At 39.4% G+C, this 27784-nt stretch overlaps 2 protein-coding genes across 6 annotated transcripts; both read right to left on the reverse strand.

Moving 5' to 3' along the window:
- Positions 1–1059: 1059 nt before the first annotated feature.
- Positions 1060–20692, reverse strand: nfascb (neurofascin homolog (chicken) b). Of its 5 annotated transcripts, XM_085261178.1 has the most exons (30): positions 20235–20692; positions 18662–18767; positions 18533–18550; positions 17704–17848; positions 16741–16868; positions 16535–16640; positions 16241–16431; positions 15759–15881; positions 14446–14664; positions 13215–13326; positions 12869–13056; positions 12654–12785; positions 12414–12557; positions 11328–11439; positions 11075–11238; positions 10831–10978; positions 10551–10675; positions 10359–10460; positions 10035–10232; positions 7135–7205; positions 6816–7038; positions 6256–6371; positions 5284–5494; positions 5025–5147; positions 4612–4785; positions 4280–4411; positions 3963–4032; positions 3194–3205; positions 3029–3064; positions 1060–2891 (listed from the first exon to the last, which is right to left on the reverse strand). In XM_085261178.1, exons 5-30 carry the CDS (start codon positions 16814–16816, stop codon positions 2660–2662), a joined length of 3540 nt encoding a protein of 1179 aa, XP_085117304.1. In that variant the 5' UTR covers positions 16817–16868; positions 17704–17848; positions 18533–18550; positions 18662–18767; positions 20235–20692; the 3' UTR covers positions 1060–2659. The 5 variants fall into 5 exon arrangements, with proteins under 5 accessions (XP_085117304.1, XP_085117305.1, XP_085117308.1 ...); XM_085261179.1 differs by lacking the exon at positions 18533–18550; XM_085261182.1 differs by having other exon boundaries at positions 16241–16365; positions 18533–18767.
- Positions 20693–20930: 238 nt separating this feature from the next.
- Positions 20931–26936, reverse strand: LOC146550733 (calcium-independent phospholipase A2-gamma-like). The gene is made up of 9 exons (XM_085260096.1): positions 26763–26936; positions 24568–26003; positions 24281–24433; positions 24041–24198; positions 23372–23466; positions 23104–23275; positions 22949–23006; positions 22600–22794; positions 20931–21803 (listed from the first exon to the last, which is right to left on the reverse strand). Exons 2-9 carry the CDS (start codon positions 25918–25920, stop codon positions 21345–21347), a joined length of 2643 nt encoding a protein of 880 aa, XP_085116222.1. The 5' UTR covers positions 25921–26003; positions 26763–26936; the 3' UTR covers positions 20931–21344.
- Between the last annotated feature and the right edge of the window lie 848 nt (positions 26937–27784).

Raw genomic sequence — 27784 nt, forward strand, 5'->3', positions numbered from 1 at the left:
CAGCTAACAACAAACTTCAAAGTGGTCTTTCGTTTAGTTACACACTGTTGCTTCGTGTTATGCCTCAAATAAATTAGCGCTGCAGCTTTGTATCACTTTTGTAAACAATGAGATTATTAATGATGAGATTATTTTATGAAGTAATTGATCAAATAATTGATGGTTTATTTAATAATTTGGATCATTTGGTCGATAAAAAATAGTTTGTTGGTGTTTATTTGCAATTACAAATAATCAGTCCGAAACCCAAAGATGATCATTTTTCTGTAATTTTTATATGATAAACACGTAATCACCTTTATAAATGAGATGTAATTGATAAAATAATTGATAATAGAGGTTTAATTAATGATTTGGATCATTGTTGTAGTTGTTCAGTTGTTGTTCAGTTGTTGGCATTTATCAGTCCCAAGCTTAAAGATGAACATTTTCAGAAGGATAAGAACAACAAGAAAGACAGTTTCAGGATATTATTAGATGTTTTTCCTCTCACAGAAAAACAAAAGAAAAACAAAAAAACAGCTTATTATTTTTCTTTAATCTCAACATATATTTTTCTAAATAAAAAACTTAAAGTAAATTGATAAGCTCAGTGAATGTTATTATATGATACATGATTAAAAACCTCCAAAGGATTAATTTTTATCTAGTTTTGGAACCTTCTGATCCAAATCTAACATCTTTGATAATTTGAAGTTCATTTAACATTGTTTTTCTTTCAGCTCTCTCATAGTCTTGAACCCTTTAACATTACCAGCTAACCCCTAGGTATGCTTGATTGGAGGGGCATGACAAAGATAACTCAGAGCTATAGCAGATAAACCAGAAAGATTTTAGATAACATATCGTTTTGTCTTTAAGTTAATCCCCAATGGTGTAATGATGGATTACAGTGAACCTGCCACATCGTAGTGAATTGTCCAAGGTTCAGGGGAATTAAAGTGTTTTTATCTTTTTAGTGCAATTTGTAATTAACAGTCTCTTTCAATTCGATTTTTTGTAATTTTAACACCATCATTGAGCCTTAAAACGACCTCAAGTGAACAAGAACACATGATATAATATATGAAGTCAATATTTATTTAACAAAAATCAAGCCAAAATGCAGAAGCAGTGTATGAAAGATTAATTAGATTCTAGATTCACCTTTAGGAGCAATAACATATTAATGTTTTTCTGTATGACTTTCAGTCATGCAGCCTCTCACATCATTGTGGTGGAATTTTAACCCACTCTTTTTTTTAGTGTTGCTTAAGTTCAGTTCACTTTCCTGTTTGTCATAGCATTTGGATTAAGCTGGAGGCTGGACTTTGGACCATTGCAACACGTTCATTCTGTTGTTTTTCAGTCATTCTGTTGTAAATTTCATGGTGTGCTTGAGGTCATTGCCCTGTTGCATGACCCAATTTTGACAAAGTTTAAGCTGACTGGGAAGACCACCAACTGTCATGAATGTTTTCCACTTGTGAAACATCCGCTAACTCTAAGAATGATAATAAAAGAAAGTTTTGGGTATCCCTTTAAAATTCCAAGATACAGAAGCTGGTTTCAATATTTAGTCATATGAAACATCCTAGAAATACTTTCACTTTATTTAAAATCAGATATAACAGTCTTAATACAGAGGTGGCATTAGTAGTCAAAAAAAAAAACAAAAACCTGCTGTTACATAAATATTAATCATTTTTACTGTGAGTGAAATTAGGAGACCGGTTCATGTGTGACCTCTGATTTTATAGTTGATTTATGGCTCACAATTGATTCCTCAAATGGTTTGACATCTTGTTTCATACAGAATCAGATTTGAAACTGACAAATGAATTGTTAGTCCATGGAGAGATTTTATTTTCCTTTATTTGTAGTTCCCTTTTTGTGGCACAGTTGCGGACACGATAACCTCCATGTCTGTGTGGGTTATCTCTGGGTAGTCTGGCTTCCTCCCATAGTCCTAAGACAGGCATGAGGTTAGGATATTTTATTATCTAAATTGCCCATAGGTATGAATGTGACTAGTTGTCTGTCCTGCATTTTAGCCTTGTGACAGATTGGGCACCTGTTCAGAGTATAGCCCACCTGTCACCCTAGGACAGCTGGAATAGGCTTTAGCCCCCTTGGCGACTGTGAATTGGATAAGCAGAAAAAAATTGAATTGATAGATGGTTCCCCTTCAGGTGAAAGTAGGATACTTCCCTTCTATGAAACTGCAAGTATTCAAAAATAATAGATTTCTTGAAATTAGCAGGAAAAAAAAAATGATAGAACCAATCTAGATCAGTCCTTGTAACCCATTTTTATCAACATGATAAACTGTTCCACTTCCATCTCCTGTGATCCGCAGCAAGTGTCTCTTTCCTAATAGGATAACTGAACAATGTATATTTGTATTTTACAAAAGAGATAAAAGCTTTGTTTAAAAAGAAAATCACATCTCTATAGAAAAATTATTCCAACTTTTCTACATTTTATTCCATAAATGCCTGAAAGTTGTGCTGTCTGCAAGGATAGGGAGGGCTTAAACAGCACTTTACTCTCAAGCTGTGTCCTGCTGACAAATAAAAGTTCCTCCAGGTTCTAAATTGAAGGTGGAGGATGCAGGGATAGTGAAACCACATGACAAATAGCTCTGTGTATTTCAGAAGCACAGTCTGACATCTGAGTGTTAAGCCAGGGAGTAGATGGTATTTATTGGTGAGTGCAGCTCCAGATTTCCACCAAAGTCCAACTCCCTGACGTCTCTCCTGGTTCCTGTGTACTGGCCAATGAATGAGCCATCTTCATTGAATGGTATCTCGCCCCCTTCTCCATATTCCACCAGACTGTCATCGCTGTCTGATCGCTTCATCATTGCCTCAATAGATGGCTGACCTCTTTGAAGCCCTCGTTCCTCTTCTCTACAAAAAACAATGAAGGAATGAATGATTAAAAAATAAATAAAAACTCAAGATATTATGGAAAAGATAAAAAATAAAAATGATTCAATCTTATTATAAAGTAGTTGTAAAGAATTTGCAGTACTAAATGATCATACCTGCGAGGGTAGGGGAGAGTGGACACACGTGCTATTCTAAAATATGAAAAGAATTCAGTGTGTCAGAGGACTGACTACATATTGCAAGTACAAATACAGTTTTTGCATCTTTCCAGGATCGCACAGGTATAATATCAAAGTGTCAATATTTGTTTTTTTTCATACCTTTCAAGGGATCTTTGAAAAAGAAAAGGATTGAGGTTTTGGAGGGGAAGGGTTTAGATAGAAAAGGCAGAGTAAAAAAAAGAAAAACACAGATTAATGTAATTATGATCAAAGAGTTATTATAAATCAAATGAAAATAAGATTTGAACCTGTGCATTGTGATGCTAAAATCTAATCAAAATTAAAGATACCCAATGGAGTTTTAAATCAACATTAAAGTTATAAAGAAATAATGGTATATAAGTATTTAGTTCCCTGCTGTTCCACTGATCACATACATGCAGAAGGAGGGTGCAATGTGCTAGCAAAATAAAATGTTAAGTGTAACGTGTTTATGATGAAGGACACGGGAACAGCAGTTCCACTGGGCAGCTTTAATTTATGAAACCAAGAGAAAAATGCACAGGAGCAAATGGATAATAGGTAAACAAATAGGCTGTTTTTATCTAATTTTTCAGGGTTTCAAAGTTTTAATTTTAGTTATAGTTTTCAACAGTGATAGTGTGGTGCAGTGTTACAGTATAACAATAACAAACATAATACACATCTTCCTTGTCGAGTATTATTACTGTGCAATTACAAAATAAATTACATGACTTAAGAAACATTGCAAACATTGAATACTTTGTAAAGCAGTTTGGTAAGATAATATTATTTACTGATTTGAGGTGTTGTTAAATCACAACTTCCCTCAGGGAGAAGCAGTAAAAGTTTTTGTTAGTGTCTGAATTTAAAAATTCATTCATTTTCCAGAGAAGGTAAAACTTACCGATAATCAAATGATCCCTCCTGATCTTTGTCATCCACCGGCTCCAGTGAAATGTCCTTTTTATCCCGTACTGAAATAGTACCAATGAGCTTTATTAACACCATGGAGCCTGAATATGACTATAACTAACAATTTTTTTGATAGTTTGTATTTCTTTTTAAAAAATAAATTAATTGTTTGTTTTATACTGTATTAAAATTTGGTAAAACATCCCAAATGACAACACCCAAGATGTTTTAAAATTCTATTCAACCAACACTACAAAATGTAAGGCCTTAAAATTTTTCTACAGCTACAGTTAGGCATCACCACCCTACCTGGGTATTTTCCTCCTCTGCTCCGCTTGATGAAACAGACGATGAGAAGGATTAGCACGATGAGAGCCACAGCGCACATTATCCCAATGAACCAGCCCTGAGTGGTGATATCCACCTGATCCTGAGCATAAACTGAGACATGCAAGGGCACACATCATTAAGTAAACCAACGTGAACATAGTCATTTAGTGTTTATTTTATTTGTCTGAGTAGGTGGCTCTAAAGTGTTGTGATTTACACATTTGCTGGGCATGTGCTGAGCTACTTGCTGTGACCCCTTGTGACAATGGAGCAGCTTTAAGCAGTTTTAGCTGAAGAAAGGACTTAATTACTCTCTGTAGTGTAGTGGGGTGATTCCTCTGTATGCCATTCGCCTATCCCTAGGCGAGTTCGTGCTGCCACAGAAAATCTGTATCGAGTGTATCGGTCATATCGGCGGATTGAGAAGCTTGTCACATTAGGAGGAAGCTCTTCAACTCGCAGCTCCTCTCCCCTGGTGGCGTTCACTGTGGAGAGAGTGGGCATTTCCTTTTATAGGGAGAACTGTTGATACTGGTGCTGAGCTATTAACTACCTCCCCTACTCAGAGAGTGACTATGCAAGTGTTCATAAGAACGTGCTTTAGTCATATTCTGATCTTTGAGTGCTTATTTAAGAGCACTGTTGAGTTACATAGATGAGGACCTTTGCCAGCTTTACTAGAATAATCAGATTCCTGTTCTTTCAGAGTGTTTTCAGCTCATACCTGTCTGGTACTTGAGGGAATACCCAGTAATTATGCCATTGGGCTCTGCTGGCAGGCCCCAGTCAACATAAATACTGTCCAGATGTCGCTGTTGGATCCTGAAGGATCTAGGAGCAGATGGTACTACAGGAGAGAACACAGCAGCAGATGATAAACATACCAGGGGGAGGAAAAACACATTAATTTGTGAATTGCTTGTGATTGATAGAGGCTAATCTCTAAAATTATTGTTTTGTTGACAAAGTGGTAACACTTTTACCTCCTTCAGGTGTTGAGAAATGTATGTTATTACTTTGCGGCCCTTCGTATCGACTGTTTGCCACAACTATGTACATTTTGTAGTTGCTGTAGGGAATAAGCTCATCAAGGACCCCAGAGGGGTCTGGGCCATTGATAGGAAATTCTTTGGACTTCATCCCTCTGTCAACCCAATGCCACCTCAGCTGGCTGCTGTCCCTCCAGTAGTAGACCTGAGAGACGAGAGACAACACACATTTTAGATCTTCTGCTCTCCAAACAAGCAATCGAGTATTCACGTTACATAGCAACATGAAACTCAGTAATCTTTCTACTGTATGATTTTATCAACCTAAGCTTGATTTCCTCTTAAGATGGCAAAAGCAGATAAAACAATGACAGACCAATTAAGCCAGAGTTTCTTTTACATGAGGGTAAAGGTTTTTTTTTCCTTGAAATTAGCCGAAAAGATAGATAAGTTCATACATAAAAAATTATATTATTATTCAGAATTTCAGTAATATCTAATGTATAGTGTAACTGATTAATTACTGGATGGTCAGGCCCACTATTTAATATATAATGTGGTTGCTGCAAGCTGCTCTCCCGGTGTACTGATAATACAGTGAAAAATGAAATTTTAGAAATCAAATGATAAAGCAACAGCTCAAAATGTAATTTAACTGAATGGCAATTATGGAAAATGCAGAATGGGTTAACTGGGTTAGCTTAAAAACTGTTTTGCATTTGATTCTTTTAGATGTATAGTATATAACTTTTCACACAGAGCACACTCTGAGACTTCTTTCTCAGCTGGTATTAATGTTTTAGACACCATTATATCAAATGAAACCTGGCATATTTTAGTCTTTTGATTGCGTTCATCACCAGCTGCATTTCATTAAATTAAAATGATTAAATGCCCTTAGTTTTGAATGTCAATAAATAAAAATGTAGTGCAAATTTACTGTCCATTATCAAATGCTGAATTCACCTTGTATTCTTTCAGTTCTCCCATAATTGTGTCACTTGTCACTGGATCCCAGTGTAGAGTCACCTGAGTGCTCTCGATGTCGGACACTCTCAGGTTCAGGGGTGCTGTTGTTGGGCCTTGGGGAAAACAGAGATGGCACTGAATTTCGTCTTTGCTATCAGTGAGCATAAAACATGTAATGACAAAAACCGTTTTCCTCCGAAATTATTCATGATTCCCTGCTTTTGTCTCACCAGGAATACTTGGATGTAAACTGACCTCATTATTTGAGATTCTGCCCATGTTAATACTGAACACCCACCATTATTGTAAATTGAATATCAGCTGACAGCCAGTCTGACAAAAAACTAAATGCAAAAAATTAATCAGGGGAACAGTCTGGCTTTAGATGGTGCTTTATACCAAATTAAAGAAAGTCTATCTATAGAACAGTTTGTAATCTCTAATGTAGTGAAGCAGAGAATCTACCGAAGTACAATGAAGTTCACCAACATGTATTGATTTCCTTCCAAAATTCCTACTCCTTACTATGTTATGATAAAAGAAATGTAGGTACGTACGGCCTTCACCAGAATAACCAATGACAACAGAAGACTCTGGTCCCAGCCCAAAGTCATTCACTGCCTGGACTTTGATCTCATAAGGAGTAAAGGTATCCGCATCATAGATGTAATATTTTAGCCACTTAGTGGTTGCATTCTTCCACTCCTCTCGAGAATCTCTCCTTCTCCACCAGACCAGATACTTTAGATGGGGTCCATTCCACTCTCTGTAGGTTAGAGGCTAAAAGCATGTTTTTATAAAATTAGAAAGCTTTATTGTGCGAAGATATGTGAAGATATTAGTGATAAATAAAAGGATTATGTAAATTCTGATTACCTCCCAGCTGATTTCCATGTTATTTCTCCATGTACCAACGCCTTTTAAATTCTTTGGGATTATATCTGGAGCTGTGCAAAAAAAATGAACACAATTTTGAAAAACTGTTTGTGATTCAGAGAGATACATTTACTACAGTTGAAACATAAGCTAGCTAGCTAATGGAACCTAGCTTAGCATAAAGATCAGAAGTTGGGAGTTGGGAGGTGCCTGGTTTTGCAAAACATCTAAAAGCTTATTTCTGGGACTTTTAGTGATTAACTTATTACTTGTCATTTATTTACTCAAAAGGAAAAATAACTGCAAAAGTAACAAATCTTTTTTATCACTCGAGAACAAGACCCTGAGATACATAAACTCCTCCACTTGGGGCAGGAACTCGTCCCTGACCCGGAGTGGGCACTCCACCCTTTTCCGGCTGAGGACCATGGCCTCAGATTTGGAGGTGCTGCGAACCGTTCCAAGGCAAGCTGGAGGCCATCACCCGATGAAGCCAACAGAACCACATCATCTGCAAAAAGCAGAGAGGAGATCCTGAGGCCACCCAAGTGAAAGCCTTCCGCCACTTTGCTACACCTAGAAAATCTGTCGATAAAAATTATGAACAGAATTGGTGACAAATGGCAGGCCTGGCGAACCCTTCACCCACTAGGAACGAGTCTGAATATTGCCGGCTATGCGGACCAAGCTCTTGCAATGGTTGTATAAGGATTGAATGGCCCGTAGCAATGGGCCAGACACCCCATACTCCTGGAGCAAGCCCGTGGGACACGGTTGAATGCCTTCTCCAAGTCCACAAAACACATGTAGACTGGTTGAGTCCCACAGGCTAACCAAGCCCGATAGGACTCCTTCTTCAGCTTGGTGGCTCCCCTCACCTCTGGGGTCCACCGTTTGGTTCGGGGATTACCACCACAACAGGCACCAAGTACCTTGACGCCGTGGATCAGTGCAGCGGCTTCGGCAATGGAGGTGCTGAACATGGTCCATTCGGACTCAATGTCCTCAGTCTCCGTCGGAATGCTGTTGAAGCTCTGCCGGAGGTGTGAATTGAAGATCTCGTGGACTGGGGCCTCTGCTAGACGTTCCCAGCACACCCTCACTGTATGTTTAGGCACGCCAGGTCTGTCCAGCGTCCTCCCTCGCCATCTGATCCAACTCACCACCAGGTGGTGATCAGTTGACAGCTCAGCCCCTCCCTTTACCCGAGTGTCCAAAACACATGTCCTCAGGTCTGGCGATACGATTACAAAATCGATCATCGACCTGTGGCCTAGAGTGTCCTGGTGCCACGTGCACTGATGGACACTCTTATGTTCGAACATGGTGTTCATTATGGCCAAACTGTGGTTTGCATAGAAGTCCAATAACAAAACACCGCTCGGGTTCAGATCCAGGAGGCTGTTCCTCCCAATCACGCCCTTCCAAGTCTCACTGTCATTGCCCACGTGAGCATTGAAGTCTCCCAGTAGGACAACGGAGTCCCCAGGAGGAGCACCCTCCAGTGCCACACCCAGGGACTCCAAGAAGGCTGGGTACTCTGAACTGCTGCTCGGCGCATAAGTGCCGACGGCGGTCAAGACCCATTCCCTGACCCGAAGGCGAAGGGAACGAACCCTCTCATCCACTGGGGAGAAACCCCAATATACCAAGCCCAAGGGATACCACGATACCCACCCCAGCCCGCCGCCTCTCACCAGGGGCAACTCCAGACTGAGACAGAGTCCAGCCCCTCTCCAGGAGGCTGGTTCCAGAGCCCAGACCATGCGTTGAGGTGAGGTCACACACTATCTCAGGCTCCTTCCCCACCAGAGAGGTGACATTCCATGTCCCAATTGCCAGTCTTGGTAGCCAGGACCTCCGCTCCTGGCTCCTGCCCGGCTCACATTGCACCCGACTCCTACGGTGGCTCCTGCGGGTGGTGGGCCTGCAGGAAGATGGGCCCATGTCCCTTTTTTGGGCTGTGCCTGGCCGGGCCTTAGTCCATGGGGCCCGGCCAGGCCAGATGCTTGCCCTCGGGCACCCTCCCCGGGCCTGGCTAAAGGGCGGGGCCCCTGTGACCCTATCCCGGGCAGGGTGAACTGTTCCCTCGATGGTCTTTTCATAGGGATCTTCTGAATTGCTTTTTGTCTGGTCCCTCACCCAGGACCAATTTGCCATGGGAGACCCTACTAGGGGGCAAAAGCCCCCAGACAACATAGCCCCTGGGATCCCTGGGACACAAACCCCTCCACCACGATAAGGTAGCGATTTGTGGAGTAATGATTCAAATCTGTAAAACATGGTGGAGACTCTGTCATGGTTTGGTCCTGCATTTCAGTCAGCAGTGTTGGAGATCTTGTCATGATTGATGGAATTATGATATCATAAATGTAATGACAGATGAGCTACCGTATAATCTGGAAAGCATTTGATTGGCAATGGCTTCATTATTCAGCAACGCCAATGATCTCAAACACACAACCAGTGCACTAAAAGCATACCTGGATAGTAAAACACACAATGGAACACTTCAACCATGGATTGGCCTCCCCAGAGCCTGGAAAGCTACATTATTGAAGCTTGTAGGGATCTTCTTGACAGAAAAATAAAAAACTGCAAATATCCAAAAAGAGAACTATTCTAGAAGATTTCCTATAGAAATTACATTAAAGCTTGCCTAAGAGAGTTCAGGCTCTGTTAAATAATAAAGGTGGTCATACCAAATACTAACTTTGAAGCTCATTAGACTTATAAAAACTTTGTTTTTGCCTCATATACTGTATTTCCACACATTTACAATTTTCCTAGCAAAATATAAAGAAATAAGAGGTACTTCAAAACTTTTGCACAACATTGTCATATATCCCAGTCTTTACTCTGAGTATTTATTGTCCCAAACAAAAACATATGACACCCACGTGCACCGCTGGTCTGAAAACGCTTAGATGGACGACTAGGGCGACTAGCTCCAATTTCGTTAATAGCGATGACTCTGAACTCATAGTACGTAAAAGGTATGAGATGCAAAATGACAGAGTTGAGGTTCCCTGGGTACGTTGAAAGATTTCTCCACTTTCCAGGCAACCAATCATCGTCGTCATACTGCACTAAGAACTCTGTGAGAGAACAAAGAATGCAAAACAACCAAAATGCTAGTCAATACAGCAAAAGAGTCCTCAAAAATGGTAATAATGTTTAAAAAAGTGTTTACTTTTGTAATTTTTTGAGTTTTCATCTTTTACCTGTTATGGGGCTGTGGTTGCTATCTCCAGGAACCCAGCTCAGTCTTACAGTACGTTCATATGGATCAGATAACTCCAAGTTAGTGGGAGGATTTGGACGGTCTATAAATAAATTAAATACAGAAATAATTAAAAAGACATTTCAGCATGTCATATGGTTGATAAAATATCTTTGGTTTCAGTGTTTCATACCCATCACCATTAGGTGTGCTGAGGCAGATTTCTGTTCAAGCTCACTCTTGATGACACATGTATAATTTCCCTCATCGCCTGTGTTTACATTAGTAATCACTAGATTTGATTCATCCATTGAGATTCTGAGAAATTGAATAAAATTGGTGAGACCTAGAAGCTCATTTGATTACACTGAAACTAATAATATGAACTTAGTTGCACAAACGGGCCTCATATATGTACTCATATATGCATAAATGTACTTTAATTAACAGTAAATAATACACAATAATCCTACCTCCAACCAAGAGTGAGATACTTTTTGTTTTTTAGCCAAGTGGTTGTGATAGGAGTCGTGACATCTGCTGTTACACCACACTCCAGGCGGACATCACTTGCACGCATGACTTTCATACTCTGTGGTCTTGTGACAATTAATATGGGTTCTGCAAACAAAATAAATACAATAATGTACAATGAAAAAAAAATTATGTCAAATTTTATTGCCAATTCAATTATTTTTTATTTTAATGACTCTTCACCTTTGACCTCTACTCTGACTTGATCCTCATCTCTCCCTGCAATGTTGCTGACTACACACACGTAAGTTCCTTGGTCTTCTATCTTGATATGTTTAATCTCCAGAGTCCCATTGCTGTGGGTTTTAAAACGATTTCCTTCAAGATTTCCTTGCCCATATTTGGACCTGTGTAAGAAGAAGCATGGACATATGTTAAGACACACACTTACTGTGAGTGGATTTATAAATCATAACAGTGTCACACGCCATCTTACCATCTCAACTCAGGCACTGGAGAACCAAAGTACTGGCAATCTAAAAAGGTACGACTACCCTCAGTCACTTTGATGAATTCATTTCTTGCCCCAAGGATTCGTGGCGTTGCATCTATGGGAAAAGGGAGCAACTGCAGCATCATCAGTGATTATTTGACTTCAATATGCACCCAGTATACTCTCCCATGATATAAAAAAAAGCAAATTTGGCCTAAACAATGCATCATGGCAAGGACACGAGCGGTAGAAAAACGTGTTATTTCTACCTCAGATAGGGAATGACCGGTCCAAAATGTGATTATTTAATTAAACCCTCATCTGTAAGAACTGAACTACATAATTTGTTAAGTATTTTGCCATTGTTGATAGATGTGCATGGTTGATTTTATTACTCTTTATTATCCTAAGCCTATACTGAACTGCAAATCTTTAAACCTGATACACATAAAAACTCAATGTTATGTCAAAACAATCGGCAGTGAAATTAAAGGATTATTATTTAAATGTAATATTTACTATATAAAATATGGAACTGTGACTGCCTATTGTGCTTAATAAATTGACCTATTACATTTTCAAATGTAGTTTTGAGTAAAGAAAGTTAAAAAAAAAATGCTAACAAACAGTTTCACTCTCCTAAAGAGTAACTTTTCAAATGAGTAATTATAAATCGGTGTAAAGCAGGGGTCTCAAACTTAAATGAGCTGTGGGCCACTGCTGGCACTGTCATCTCATTGGAGGGCCACTTTAGTGTTCAAGTAGCACAGAAAAAAAACAAGAAAACACCCATAAATATTTGCAAAAATCTAGCATTTTGTTTGTTTTTTAAAATATTGTATAACGAGACAAAATTGCAAACGTGAACTCATTTTTTTTTCTCACTCTTAACCAAATGAAGCCTTTTATTGAACTATCAAATTAACACACTGGTACTGGTCTTTCTGGCCAGATATGTAGCAGCACTTCTGCTATAATTTTGTTCATATTTAACAAAATAAAAATGCAGACATAAGTGTACACATTCGTTTTCTTTAAAAATAACTCTGTTTTAATTAATGTTATGAATGACAGTGGCTGGTAACTTACGTAGCACATTAATAAATGCATTGGCCAGTAAGTAGCCGTACTGATTTGAAGCATTGCATTGGTAGACAGCAGTGTTTTCAGTTGTTACACTGCGGAAGATTAGCGTTTCTCCTGAAACCTGTCTGTTAGGCAGTGGTGTAGCAGCTGAAAAAAACCCCACCAAAAAGGAAAAATAAAAGTTAGGCACAATATTTTTTTATTCATTTTTATGCCTTTTAGACAAGATCTCCTAAAACATACTTTCAATCGGTTCTCCGTTAATGAACCAGCTGATTGTGGGACGAGGAGCCCCATCAGCGCGACACACCAACCGTCCATTTTCCTCTGGTGCCAAAATCAGGTTGGTGGGTTTTTCCAACCAGAAAGGAGTCGCTGTCAAACAGAAAATATGTTATTAGTTTGGATTATAATGATCAGTCCAAACATAAAATACTCTATGTTTCTGAAGAACTCACCTTTGACCCTGACAGTTATTGTGTGCTCAGCGTAGCCTAACCTATTTTTAGCAGTGCAGGTGTATTCACCTGCATCTTCAAAAGATGCTTTTGGGATTTGAATCATTTTGTTGAAGTTCTTCACTTTCATGCGAGATGCCACTTGCAAGTCCTCTCCATCCTTGGCCCAGGTAATGTGAGGAGTTGGCCTTAATAATCACAAACAAGGCTTTACACAGGATAACTTTCATGAATTCAAGGTGAAAATACTTACACTAAACACAAAATAAACTGTTGTATAATCATTTGTAGCATAAACTTGAAATTAGAAATTTTTTTGTGTGTGTGATCCTTATTGAAGACTCACATTCCTGCAGCAATGCACTCCAGGAGCAGCTCCTCCCCCTGCAGGATCAATATTGAGCTTGATGAGCCTGTAGGAGACAGCCAGGTGGGAGCAGCCTCAACCACTGCATGAGCTTTGGAGAAAAATAACCAGAAAATCCCCGTCAAATACCTCAAACATTGAGTCATCACACTCCTCATCCAAAACAGCAAGTATAAAAGATTAATAATTAACATTTCAGCCTTGTGGCACACGGGCACCTACTCAACCAGTGAGCTAAACTAGCTCCAAAAGGAATAGGATTTTAATTTGTCATGTGCTGGTAGTGATTATATTTAGTGGCATCTTCCTGTGTTTCAAACAACATATGCTAACATCCCAACTTGTTATTTGATTAATTTTTGTCTACTGCATTTATTAATGTGCTGTGCCTGTACTCTATGTTTGGTCAACGTCTGAAATGTACCTGTGCTATTTGCATGTTATGTGTAAAGGGCTGGGTGGGTGCCTATAAAGTGGCTTCAAACAGTGACAAATGGTAGAAAGGTGATCTGGAATAAGAGCAAAATGACAAGACACGGGGCAAAATAGTATTGTGGGAGACCTCACCCCCTCCACGGGCTGTATTACTAACAGACAGAAGAAGTGGCTGACATCCTACCAGGCAGTCTAAAGGACAGCACAGAGACTCTGCCTAAGCACCAGATCCATACAGGATCCAGTTTGCAGATAGTGCAAAAATGCTATGTCCAGCACATAGTAGCAGGCTGTACGATGCAAACTTGGACAGCATACAGTATCATGTGATCATGATTATGTAGTTGAATATCTCCAGTCCTGATGGGAGACACCTCTAAAGATGGTTAAGAAAAACAGGGGTAAGGTTCTACAGAAGTTCAGCTTCCAGACAGTTTCTGGCAAACCAGTCTGAAATACTAGTGGTTGACTAGAACCCAAAGATAGCAGCTCTGATAGATAAACTAATACCAGCCAACAGCCACATTAAAGGATTAGCACAATGGAACTAAGAAGTACCAAGAGCTGAGATATTAAAAGGAGCAGATGTGGAGGATAAAGTCCAGAAGGGTCCCAGTAGTAGACCCATGTAATAGGACTATTAGGTGCTGTGAAAGGGAAACTGGAAGAGTGGTTCCAGCTGATTTCAGGATTAGATATTGTGCAGAACCTCCAAACTGAAAAGCCTTGAGGATGTAGGACATTTAGAAATAATTATGAACACAGTTATACTCACTCGTAAGCACCTTCACAACTACAGGCATCTTCTGCTGGATGACATTTTTGTACGGGAATCGGGCATTACAGCAGTAATCAGCAACAGAGTCATTGAACAACACATTAGAGAAATATAGATCTCCATTGACTCCCATGGAAACCCTGCGGTCCTGCCGCACAGGCTGCATGGTGGGGAAAGCTGTCTGAATGGGCCAGTTGAAAGGTCTCGCATATGAACCTGAAATGAAGCACAGAGTTAAAAATTCCTTATTCACATTGCTTTAGAAGTGTAATGCCAATGGTGGCCCTGAAAAGTAAAATGCACCGCAACCCAAGGAAATGCCATCAAATGGACAAATGCATCAAAAGTGCACAAAATACAACAGAAGTAGAAAAAAAGTCACGGTGGAAGCCTCAATACAACACAACAGATGTAGAAAAACACCACAAAAGCTCATAAAACAATAGAAGTTATTTAGGTGAGACAGTAGCCTGATGGTGTCATGGTACTGAGACCCAGTGGTGTGTGTATTTTAGTTTTATTTCGTGGATTATTGTATTTTTCCCTGTCTCCCGTTTTATTCTGAAAGAGTCTGCGGTGTTTTTGTGACTGTGTTTAGCTTCATGTCCCTGTGAGTCATTATGCTTAATTTCAGTCAGCTGTTTCCCCATGTGTTCTCACTTCCCCTGATCAGCTCCTGTGTATTTAAGTCTTCTGTTTTCTGTGTTTCATTGTCAGGTTGTCTGTTATTCTCTCCACAGTTTTCATAGTCTGTCATATTGTTCACAGTTTTTTCATAGTGTTCTTAGTTTTTTTTTCTAATAGTTTCTTGTTTGCTGCTGTTTTTTCAGCCAAAATAAAGGCTCGTTTTGTGTTAGAACCTGCAATTCCTCTGTCAGCTTTTGCTTTTGGGTCCTGTTTCTAAAACACCGGCACACCCCACCGTGACAGATGGAACTGGTTACAAATAATAGCAAGCATGTATTTACAGTATTATATGAATCATGCGATTAGAACACACAAAACTTTGCATCTTCATTTCCCTCACAACATAGATCAATCCTGCAGTTCTTCTCAGTGCATATCAGTGCAATCTGAAGCTGTTACATCATGCTATTATCTCCCTCTATTCTATTTTCATTATGTTTTATTCCACTTTTGTTGTGTTTTAAGTGCTTTTGTAGCATTATTCTTTTTGCTGATGTTTTCTTAGGTTGCAGTGCATTTGACCTCTTAGGGCCAACATAGATACCACATGATCAAAATCTTCCTGTTTTTGCTCATTTGACCCTAGACTTGATCTAGCATTTCATTTGGTATCAGACACTTACAACTGGACATCCAGTATGTTTCAGGTTTAAGTGGGCCAGGTGGAGGGTCACAGGACAGGACAAGTGGTAAGCCAGCACTCACCACCACAGGCTCCACAATCTCTCTTGGCCACACAGGGGGTCCTGCACAAATAGAATCAAACTCCTCTCAGCTGCAAAGTTTGCTTGACACTGCTCATTAAATTCTGGCTTATGCTGGATGTTTTGGCCCCATGCCAATTACTGGTATACTTGCTAATATTTAATATACATATTGTTGTTTTGGGTCTTGGATCTTCTGGTTTTCTGTGTTTCTAGTTGTATTTTAAGTTTAAATTTAATTTAATAAATGGAAAAGACCATAGCAAATTATTCTTTAAACAATGAAAGCCTTTTGGGATGGAAACAGTTTGTTGTCATTTATTTATACATCCCAGATATTTTTAACCAATACACTGAAGTCATTGTATATCTTTTTCACTGCTAGATTCAGACAAACTTACTGTATAATTGTAGTATGATCTTGTGGGAGTATGCAGATCCATACTGGTTGGAGGCAATGCATTGATACTCTGCCTCATACTTTTCTGGATTGTTCCGGGCATAGATATCCAGAGTCCCTGAGCGCCTGCGCATTGACACCTGAGAGTCACGTGCCACATTGAAATACTTCCCATTACGCCTCCATGAGAAACTTCATAAATGAGCAAATGAAAAAAGGCCGGGAAAAAAAAATCAGTGGTTTGCCAATCTAAGTTTAAAAAAAAAATCAGTTCAGTGGATTATTTAGGTCTTACATAGGATGAGGGTTTCCTTTGGCTTCACACTCTATTACCATGGTCCCTTTGGGGTCAACAATGTGCTCTTTCATTGACTGCTTTATGATAGTAGGGGGTTGTCTGACTGCAGGCAGAGAAATAAAGTCAGTTTAAGAAGTAATGTGAAAAAACAATTCATAGACATAAATTTACAACTAGCCAATGGTCTTAAGATATTCGCTTACCTTCGAGAGGGACGTTCAAAGCCCCAACACTCTGCCATAAAAGTAGCAGCAGCGCTGGTTTGACCAGTGTCCCCATCTTTATATTTCATTTAGTCCAGAATTGATTGTGGTCACCTATTTCTCTACTCCTAGTTTGAACGAAAAGTAACACAAGACATCTAGAAGACATTACATCTTGAACAAATTATAAAGTGAAGAAAACATTTTACTCATAGTTCACAATCTAAACTGTACCTAAGCAAATATACTTTCAAATTTTCCTGTGACAAATGATAGCCGTATATTGTAGTTATTATGAGTGGCGCTTGAGGTGCAGTTATGAGATTTTTTAAAAAGTATGGAAATAAGACAAACATAATTTTTGCTACACAGTTTTGTATTTTTCTTGTTTGCGTGAAATACTGCATAATCTGACAGTCAGATATTACATATCTGAAACATGTGACAATTGAGTCTAAGCATAATAGGGTGGGAATAACTGGTTTACTATAAAACAATGTAGTATTAAAACTCTATTAGCATTAAACTGTTTTCTTTTTAAGGAAAAATCTTGTAGATGTAGTAAGTAAAATATTTCCCATTGAAAACCTAAAAGAAGTGACATAAAATTGCAGTATACGTGATGTGTATTTGTACTTAGAAACACTTGTTTAGAAGCTGCTGCTGTGTTAGATTTACTAACAGAATATTTTCACAACTGCGAGCAAACTACACAAACAACACAATCTGTGGTTATTAAGCTGTCTACAAGTGACTGCCTCCCACATATGTAAATGAATCCTCCGAATGCCTGACAAGAATAAATTGTGGTTAAGTTCATGTTGAAGGTCGAATACAATTAATCTGTCAGTGTGAACAAAAACCAATTCATTCGATGCCTATATTTAAAACTGTTTGCTATTAATATGTAATGAACTGTGGAATGTGTCAGGACTTCGAAACAAAAAAGTTATGCGAACCTACCTCACTTGTGCCAAATCAGGGTTTTCTCCTCCCCATCTCTGTTACTTTCACACAGCAACAATAATCCAATGACTTCAGGAAATTATTCTTGTTCTTGCAGTGTAGAAATTAATACTCCAGCCCTTCAAATATCAGGTCAAGAACCCTAGAGGAGTTCATACACATCAGTAATTGAGTTTCTGTCCGTCACTGCCACTTACACTCTGCCCACCCATCTCATGAATAATGAATGAGCACCACACAACACCTCCACCTCACCCACTTCACTGCTCTGACCAGGCTGTCATAATGCTGAACACTTCATCAACGTGGTCACAAAACTAATTTTGCACAATAAATAAATTGAAGTTCAAAGAATAACTTTTAAAAAATGACTACGGTATATCAAGAGAGGCTTGTCACATGGTTGAGCATATTTTGGCAGCACCTGTATTTTCTTCAGCTGAAAAATGTTTGCTTGATCCGGTGTGAGCAAAATCTGTTTAGTAAAAATGAGGCTGGACCACATGAAAGCAGAGAACAACCCAGATTCTGTACAGTTTGCATTCTTGCTGGTTATGATGACATCAAAATGTGGGCTTTATTGTTGAATGCAGAGAACTGGGAAGCAGAGCATGAAAGCAATATCTGTTTCCAGTGTATGAATACTGCATCTGGCACATCTCGTATCACATGACATCCTGACAAAGGCAATTGAAACAAGACTAATGTTTTGTTTTTGTTTTTTTGTTTTTCAAAATACCAATTATGATTTGATTGACTTTTTGTGAAAGAGAGTTTTCTACACTCAGTCATTCACACTCATTGGAAAGCAGGAAAAGGTCATTACCATTCATCTGAGAAAATCCTACGGGGTAGGCGGAGAGCAGTTTTCTTTTCTAGAAGGTGCCAAAGATGCAGGAGAAGCTGTATTTGTGTTAGACAAAAGCCATCTCACGGCTGTTGACAGTGTCCTGACCTGTGTAGGCTCTCAGGCATTCACATGCTGCATGTACAGACCAGCACCGACTGGATAGAACAATAGCTCGGTGTTGAGGTGGGGTAATATGAGGTGGCACTGCAACCTAAGGATTAAAATAAAAGTATAGTCAAAATTTGTATTTCCAAATCTTTAAAACTAAATATTATGATTAAGTAGTGCTTTATCATGGTAATAGATTTCTTTTCTTTCTTTTTTTTTACTGAATAAAAAGAATTCAGAGAAGAGAGAATATCAGTGCATCTACAATGGAAACCATTACAATCCTCCATTAACATCAGAAACACATCTTGACTTGGCTCACATAGGACACAAAAGCACAAGGGGTGTGTTAAGCCCTTTGGCTCTCAGAATAAGCATTTTCCCCCCATAGATTGGACTGAAGCAGGCCTGACAGTGAGCCGTGATCAGTGCCATGCACCAGATTGCATGGCACTGAGGCAGACGAGGCCAGCTCGGTGACGACAAAAAGGTCTCTATGCTCGTAGGTCCCCTTTGGCACGAGTGCCCAGGGCTCGGGTAAGAGCAGATGGCATGTGAGAGGGAGTGTTCAACCACACAAGATGCTTGTTCAGAGTCAGAGCACCTATCGTTTGCGCTTTGACGTCACTGCATCAGAGAGAGCAGAAGAATAGGATGGAAAGAAACTTCTGTTGAGCAGGACACAGTGCGAAATTACATCATCACCACTGTGCAGCCAAAACAATACTGCCTCACTGAGCTGAATACTCATTTTATAGTTTGATGAGCGCAAACTGTAACAACATTTCTCCCCCAAAAATGTCCATGTGGAAAAAATGCATACACTTTATTACGAAGAAGTGCTCAGTTGAATGAAATACAATATAATATCTGTATTTTTTTTATATTTGTATGACTACACATGTTACCATATTTTAAATACATGAGATCTAAATGTTTAACATCTTATGCACACATATTTTAATATTTAAAAGGTATCAGCTACTGTACCTTAGCTGTCATTTTGCACTGAATACAAAGTACATGGGGGTATGCATAGATGTTATAAATTTTACTAATTAAACTACAAATGTCACTTTCATGGGAAGAAGTCAGTGGCCATCTGTACAAAATCTCTGTGTGTCAATTAATCTAGAAAATTGTGGCACATTTCCATAGATATTTCAAAAGATGGACCTGATAGTGGTGTTAGAGGAAAAGCCAAAGGATTACATGAGTCATATGGATTTGTTCCTGGGACATCATGCATGAACACCGAATCCACCTCATGTTATAACATCACCGCTCCAAAAATGATGCTAATGCATATCAGTTCTCTAAATGTCAGGCGCAGGAACTGCACAACATAGTGCTCACTCTCACATAAATCTGCTGATGCATTTGTCGACCAGCCCCACATCTCAGTTCACACTATGACATCATTAAGACTTCCTTGAAAGACAGATGCAAGGAATAACACACTCATTGGCCCAACAAGACACTTGATGCTAATCGAAAGTTTTCTAATGTTCTTTATAACACCACATATACTGTAGTCCTAATTACAGTTGGTAAATGTGTAGTGTCCTACCTTTAAGTCTTTTTTGGTCTTTGGTTGCTTCTTCCACTTCGTGTTCAGCTGAAAGCAGATCCCTACCTTTTCCCGATCTTCTGTCACAGCAACATGTCCACACTGTGCCTTACCTCTCCAGCAACATCTGAGTATAGTACAATTCTTTTATTCCATTATGTTAAAAAAGGTGACAGAGCCTGGCAAGGGAGTCTGATTCGGATGGCTGTCCTTAGCCTGGGTCACACGCTTGGCGAACAGGCCCTGAGAGCTTGTTATAATAAATCCATTGTGAAATCCACACATAAATATAACGTCATCTTCATTGTGATGGGTGGGAAGTTAAAACAGAACTGCTATATCATGCACCAGATTAGGTTTTGGGGGCATCCAGCCAGCATCTATTAAAAATAATTTAAAGCTTTGTAAGAGGTGATATTTTTTCTTTTGTCTGTGCTGATTCTGATTTTGAGATAGATGGTAGATGGGGGGTGGGTCATTGACCTTGTATCTTCACACTGGCTGGCACGAATACACACTCTCTCTTAGACAAAGCGTTTCTGTCTGAAACAAAGTCAGCTTTTTGTGGACACGGGGGCACGGCTTCCAGGCACATGGGGGGGATTTAACCCATTGTAGTCAAGTGATTGGAGGACTTCTTTTTCACTTATAAACTTTTAAAGACTGCAGTAATCTGAAAAATAAAACCCTGAAGAGTGGCATTTAATATGTTTAATGAAACATAGACTCTTAAATAAATATTCTTTGATTTTCAAAGACAGAAAGACCTATAGTGAATTATATTTATACATTAGGCATTTTTTAAAGAGTGCATCAAAGTGCTTGTGAGTATTTGTTCTGTCTAGGTCATAAAGTCAAAAGAAAATATATCAAAAGATCAGACAAAAACACACAAAACCTCTGCACATTTGAACTGCTTAGCAAAGCTCAGATGATGAGCTTTTGGTTGCCTCACATAAACTCAAAATCATGACATATACCACAAGCCAAAAAACGAAATTTTGTCAAACAGCGTTTATATCATGGATGTTGCCTTTAAAGTGTTTCTGTTATGTGTGCTTCTATGCATATGATATACATCTCTTTGTAGACATCTTTTACCTCACCTACTCACATCAATCTCTGTTTCATCTCCCAGGCCCTCTCACTGAACCAGTCCTTAGTTCTCCCAATAACTGAGCGTTCTGCTGAAAGCACTAAACAAAGTCTGGCTAGTTTTGGCTGGTTTCTCTCCAGATAGTTCTGTGTGTCTCTCTGCAGCTGGTCCAAGGCCTGCGGCCGGTTCTCGTCAAGCGACACATCAGAGCTCAGCATGGGGTTGAAGCGGAAGTAGACATCTGGGGCCAGCAGGTCATCTAAAAGGGTGTGAACCCCTTCAGTGTCAGTGGCACTGCAGATCAGATTGCTGATTTTGGCCCTCAGGCTCGTGGAGGTAGCAGGTCCCTTCTTAGCACTGTCATAGCGACCTGTGCCCAGGGACAGCACACATTGGAAGTCCTGGTTTGGCCACAGCAAATGGCTTTCATGGACAGCCACGGCACAGGGATTGTTCAGGGTGATTCCACCATCCTAATAAGACACAAATTAATCTATAAAGCCGAGAAATTAGCATTTTGTTCAAATCAAACCTGCACAAAAAAGCTTAAGAAAAAAAGCCTGAATGATTAGAACTCCTTTAAAGTAAAACAAATACAATATCAACAGAGGTTCTTATATTTTTGATTTAAGAATTGTAGAAAAGTATTAAGGTGTGAGTGATAGGAAAGGGAGCGACTGGCATTTTTCTTTTTTCCTGAACGGAATGCGATATGTTGAATTGGGTTTTTGTATGGAATTTGTATCCAACCAAAGACTGTATATAAAGGATGACCATAGTGTGTTGACATCACTGAAAAGCTCCTACAATGATGCTTTTATACTGTTTAACACTTGTTTGGAGCTTTTTTGCACATAAGGTCTTGTAAACCAACTCCATTAATGCTATTTCACTTACGTTCTTACACTGAAGATTGGGGCAGGCACACACATCACTGCAATGATGTGTGTGCCTGTATCATTGCAGTGATGATGCAGGCAGTGATGATGCAGGCACACACATCTATTATGTGTGTGCCTGCATCATCACTGCAATTCACCAATTTTTGTGTTCACTTCATTGACTGTCATTAGAAAAAAGATTAATGGCTAACAATTGCCACTAGTTATTGGGGCATTTTATTTATTAATGTTTTTTTTTTCTTAAAGCAAAAAGTAAGGTTAACCTTCACCCCCTTCATAGTCCTTCAGTTAATCACATGTTTATTTCGCCTATTCACGTTTGAGACAAAACAAGGACATGTCAACATTGGAAACTGTCATTAACAACCTGGTGAATGTCATTTTCTAAGGTAAACTCCTGGAAGTATCCTGGGGCGGCTGACGATGCCCTCACTGCCTGCCACATCTGGTAGCCTGAGCCTCCTGCGTAACGGCTGAGAGAACCTGGTTTGTGGTTATAGTTGCGGAAGACAAAAGCCTTAGGGCTGGTACCCCAGTTTACCACTGTGCTGACTGCAGAAACCTGAGCAGACACCAACAAAACCAATTGTTAAAGCTGTGCAAGCTCCAGTTTTTAAGCTGGAATCAAAACATGGAATCTCACCACAGCGGGGTGCTCCAATACAGCAGCTTGGAAGTCCTTTTATTGGTGTTCTGTGAAAGTGCAATATTCTTACCTTGGGACTGAAGAAATCTCTGGCTGTTTTAATAAGTACTCTATCACCTAGCTTCTCTCTAATGAGAATGAAAACAAGCAGTGTCTTATTAACTTGTTAAAAATTTACTCCTTTGAAGGACTGAAGCACATTTAATGTGTCTCTTATGTGCAAACCGGAGTATCGTCTCCCAGGTCTCAGTGTTATAGTAAGAATGGCTCCAGCCCATCTTCACAGTACCAACCAGCGGGTTTTGCCGGAATACTTCAGAACCAAAACGACGATACATGTCAGCACACTCTTCTATAGAAAAACGAGCCAAACCCAACATGAAGGCTAGGACAGCACCTTCAACAAACAGATGCGGAGACATGCATTTTAAATAGAGTTGTAGATTCAGACAGGCATGCATTAAAATGTTAGTCTCAGTTTACTATATGTCACCTGTGCTCACTCCACAGATGTAGTCAAACAGCTGGTGAATCTTTTTGCCTGTTTGATCCTCCAACAGCTTTAATATCTGAAGAGGCACAACACCTCTGAAAAATGCAAAGAAAAAGGAAAACATAAACCCCCAGAAATATGAACACATTAGCATAGTCATACACAGAACCAGTGGATACCATCAGGCACAGCTTAACCTTTATATACTGTTTGGCTCAAATTAAACCCATTTTGACATTTAACAGCAGTAAAAACACAATAAATGTATTTGATTGATTTTTCCTGGAGTGACCCAAAATACAAAAGAAACGCAAATGAAAAATATTTGTAGTTTGTACAGGTGCTTCAAATCTTTCTGCACAGAGGCTGTACCAGGTCAGATTTCACCTATATGTATTCAGATGGATTTTAGCCTAACCGACATGGATCAAATCAAAGAAAAGGGTGGTTTTGAATGATAGAGTTCAAGGAGGTACTTTACCACTTCACATACAAGTAATACCTGTGATCCACAGTCCAAAGATATACATGCTAGGTTAACTGGTAATTCTGAATTGACCATGAATGTTAGCTAGTTATGGTGCTTAATGTGTACTAAACAAAATGCTTCATGAATGTGTAGTTAAAGTTGTTTTGAGTGCTTAATGATCTATTTTTTCTTACATTTACCTCGTTCCACCACCATCAATTGAGAGGACTCTTATGCCACGGCCTTTGACTGGATCCGCATATCCGATAAGAGCCAAAGTTTCTCTTAATGCAGCCTGAAGTTCCTGGTTATGTTCATAGTTCTTCCGTTGTCTCAGCATTGAAACTGCAATTTTCTCCTGGAAACAAAATCATGTTTTAAATTTAATGAGGTTAAAACAACTGTTAAATATAAGTATTTGTGTTTAATTCTCAACAGACCTTCCAGATTAAGGCTTTGCATGAGGGGTAGTGGATAAGGTGTTCATTGAGTGCTTCTACGCAGTCAGTCAGATCTTCTGGAGTAGAAGCCAGTCTCAGGCTATCAGCGAACACACATGTCATTTCATCTGCTTGTTTCCTATTCAAGACAAGCTGACAAACAAGCAGAATCGCATCAAAGTTCATTTTTATGTATTTTAGCCTCTTACTAATGAGAGCAGATTTTTATCTTACTTAGTTCATCGGGGCATTAACTGGGAATTAATGAAAATGTTACTTTAACTCACCTTTTTATTTAATACTGCCTGCGGGGCAGAGATGGCAGTTTTGGAGTTGCTTTTTCGATAAACACCCAGCAGTTCTGGAATGGTACTTGTGGGGTTGCAGAGGTAATCCATAAAAGATACACTCTTCAGTCTCTTGGGGGACTTCTGGGATTCAGTGTCCTCATTCACTCCACTTTGACCCTGGAAATACTGATTGATGTGTTGGGATGTTTGGAAATAGTTCTCACTGATTTTAGTTGTATTACAGCTGCTGTGGAAACTGCCTGCAGCTCCTGGGGTGATAGATTCTTCTTGCTTCAGTTGTAAACTGGCACTGTGAGTTTGTGAGGTGGATTGTGTTAAAAGGTGTTTCTTGTAAGTCCAATCCTTCTCTATGAGAGGTTGTTCTTTCGTATTCTGAGCTTCATCTGTTACTTTGGCACCAAAGTATTTGTTAATGTGCCTTGCAAAGTGAAGGTATCCTTCCTCCCAGGTACTGGAGTTACTGTCGGGTTCCAGTGCTGCCTTTACTTGAGACTGTTTACCTCTGATTTGTATTTTTCGTCTCTTCTCCCTTCTGTTTGTCTCTTTGGAAGGAGGCTCCAAATTCTCCTGCTTTTGAACTTTTGCCAAACCCTGAGAGAAAACTGTGTTAATGTGATGAGCAACATAATTGTAACCCTCACCAAATCTTGTCGTGAGAGAGCTGATGTGAAATAACTGCAGTCCAGATGTTTCTTGAGTTGAATGACTTGTTACAGAGTCCCACTGTTTGTCCTTACATTTCAAGGTCTGTGTTGTGTCTTTGCTTTCAGGTATATTTTCCTCTGTGGCTGCTTGCTGACTTTGACTAATCCTCTGTGACCTGCAAGCATACTCTGGAGTAGACATGACAACACTGGCATTTTCAGACAGACTTAAAACTTCTTTTCTTTTGAAATAAATGTTAATGTGTCTGGACAATTGATTAAATGATTGACCAAGACACCCTCCAACCGAACTTAAAAGAGAATTGTTCTGAGCCTCGTCAAAAATCCCAACTGGAGCTTTGGCTTTGAAGACATCCTTATTAGAAGATGAATAAAAACGCAGAGCCTGAGGATGTCTCGCCTTTTCTGTAAGGTCTCTAAGGAGGCTATAAAAGGTAGAGGTTGTATCACTGTGCTTTACTTTTTTAAAAGTGGCTTTTGTTGCAAACCTGGAAGGTTGAGGAGGTGACAGCTGTAAATATCTATGTAGGTCAAGGCAGAGTGGTGCTTTAGTCAGACCATGGTCCTTTCTGAGAAGGTTCATTGTGTATTTATATTTGCTGTACAATTTCAATGTCCTGTTCACACAACATGAACACAATTTTGTGCTCAGGTAACGACCCATGTTGTCTTGATGAGCGGCACTCAGTCAAAGCCTAAATATCACTCAGCACTGAGTCAGCTTGCAGTGGCATATTCAGCAGGAATCTGGAAAAGTCAACAAAACATTTGAACAACAACTAAGTCAGCACTACACAATAATGACGCTCTGTGGCTGCAGGAGTGTGTTAAACAAAATGCTTACATGACACATGATATTGACATGTTGAGCTTTAGTAGTCATACATGATCAGAAACTTTGCTAATTATAACAAAAAGAAGTGCAGCTCATGATAGTTTCGTCATTTTTACTTGTAAATCTAATTATGGGAAAGTTGTGAGTCAAAGATGAAATATTAATACTAGGGATATTACATAAAATTATAAAATTATTGCATTCATGTTTCCAAAGCTTGTCTGCGCTGATGACATGCACATAAACAACTATAAACAACTCTGACTGATCAAACTACAGGCATCATGTTTTACAATAGCCTGGTGCCTTTCTTTCCTTATGCTGTCTCCACAAGAATGTAACATGAAACCTCCAGAAAAAAGCGTGGCCTATAAATAACTCTCTATGGTGTATCTGTACTTCCATATTTCCATTTTGACAACACACACACACGGCTTTGCCTGTAGTTAATCTCTTATCCTTATCAATAATGGTGGAATGGTTAATACCATGTAAAATGAAGTGCATGCACTAAGGTGGCTATACAAACTAAAAGGCAGACAGCTCGGGTATGCAATAATCAAACATCGACATAGGTTAAAGTCTTCCACTTAAGCAAGGAGAGGTCACGAATGACAGAAAATGTAACCTTGACAGAATATGTGTTGAAAGCGTACACACTAAAGATTTACCTGAAACATAACACCAAGTTTTCCTGTCTTCACAATTCCTCTTCGTGCTGATGCCTGCTCTCTAAAATCCAGAACAGTAGTTTTGACAGACTGTCAGAGTCGCTTTTTTTTTCTGCTGTGTTTTGACACTTGATTCAATCCTTCCTACACGCAGGACTTTAATCTCATTTGCTGGGCTGGGCTGGGGGTGTGTATGGGGGGTGCGAACTGGCTCGGCCAGTGTTCAATAAGACACACAGGCTTAAGGTCATGTGTTGTCACTGCTGACAAGCACAAGTCTAAAATTAGGGATGGGGTGACAGCTTAAGGTCTCAGTGAACTCATGTTGGGTGCTTTAAACATCACCACACATCACACACACCAAACAGACAGAGCTGTGACTCATCACCGCAAACAGCACTCCAATTCTTAGAAGCTGTGCCCAAGCTGGAAGGTACATGTGATGCAAACAACTGGAAGTCTGCAGTTGTAAATGGATATTATGAAGTGTGCTCATGTTTTAAATTAGAGCCTGGATGTATGATTTAAATGGGCCAATGTTATTCAGCAAAAACAATTAAATATGTGCTTATGTGACCTTGTGTCATGTTCCTTCTTTGCAGCTGTGCCCAAGGAGGCAGAAGCAAGTCCCCTACCTAGAGCGTTCGATCCCTGGCGTGTATGTTCGGAGTATCGTCTCCCAGGTCTGTAAGTGTCCGTGTAAGTATCCTTGGGCAAAATACTGAACCCCAAATTTCCCCCCAGTGGAGCACGAGTGTGTTTGTGAATTTTATGCAAATTGCTTAGGCATGTTTGAATGGGTGAATGAAGCTTGTAGCAAGAAAACACTTCGAATGCTCAAATTGATTAAGTAAGAAGAAAAAAGTGCCATACAAGTAAATTCCATTTGACATTTACGCTGTAACCAACAGTGTTTTATAAACACTTTTGTCCTATTGCAGGATCTCATGTAATCTTTCACCAGCACATGCCGTTCTACACAGCTGTTTATTTTTGGTGAAACATAAGAGGAGGGGCTCACG

Source organism: Mchenga conophoros, linkage group LG20, assembly GCF_057382185.1.
Source record: "Mchenga conophoros isolate Kocher_MC1m ecotype Shallow Benthic linkage group LG20, M_conophoros_male_GT1.1, whole genome shotgun sequence".
NCBI classification, from domain to species: domain Eukaryota; kingdom Metazoa; phylum Chordata; class Actinopteri; order Cichliformes; family Cichlidae; genus Mchenga; species Mchenga conophoros.

Coding starts and splice junctions, on each gene's coding strand:
- nfascb (XM_085261180.1), bottom strand. CDS start 16,816: ATGGGGACACTGGTCAAACCAGCGCTGCTGCTACTTTTATGGCAGAGT. Junction 16,641..16,740: donor TTTGAACGTCCCTCTCGAAG/GTAAGCGAATAT, acceptor CTCTGCCTGCAG/TCAGACAACCCCCTACTATC. Junction 6,372..6,815: donor TGGTTATTCTGGTGAAGGCC/GTACGTACCTAC, acceptor GTTTTCCCCAAG/GCCCAACAACAGCACCCCTG.
- LOC146550733 (XM_085260096.1), bottom strand. CDS start 25,920: ATGGGTCGTTACCTGAGCACAAAATTGTGTTCATGTTGTGTGAACAGG. Junction 24,434..24,567: donor AGGCAGTATTAAATAAAAAG/GTGAGTTAAAGT, acceptor CTTGTTTGTCAG/CTTGTCTTGAATAGGAAACA. Junction 22,795..22,948: donor GAGATTTCTTCAGTCCCAAG/GTAAGAATATTG, acceptor GTGTCTGCTCAG/GTTTCTGCAGTCAGCACAGT.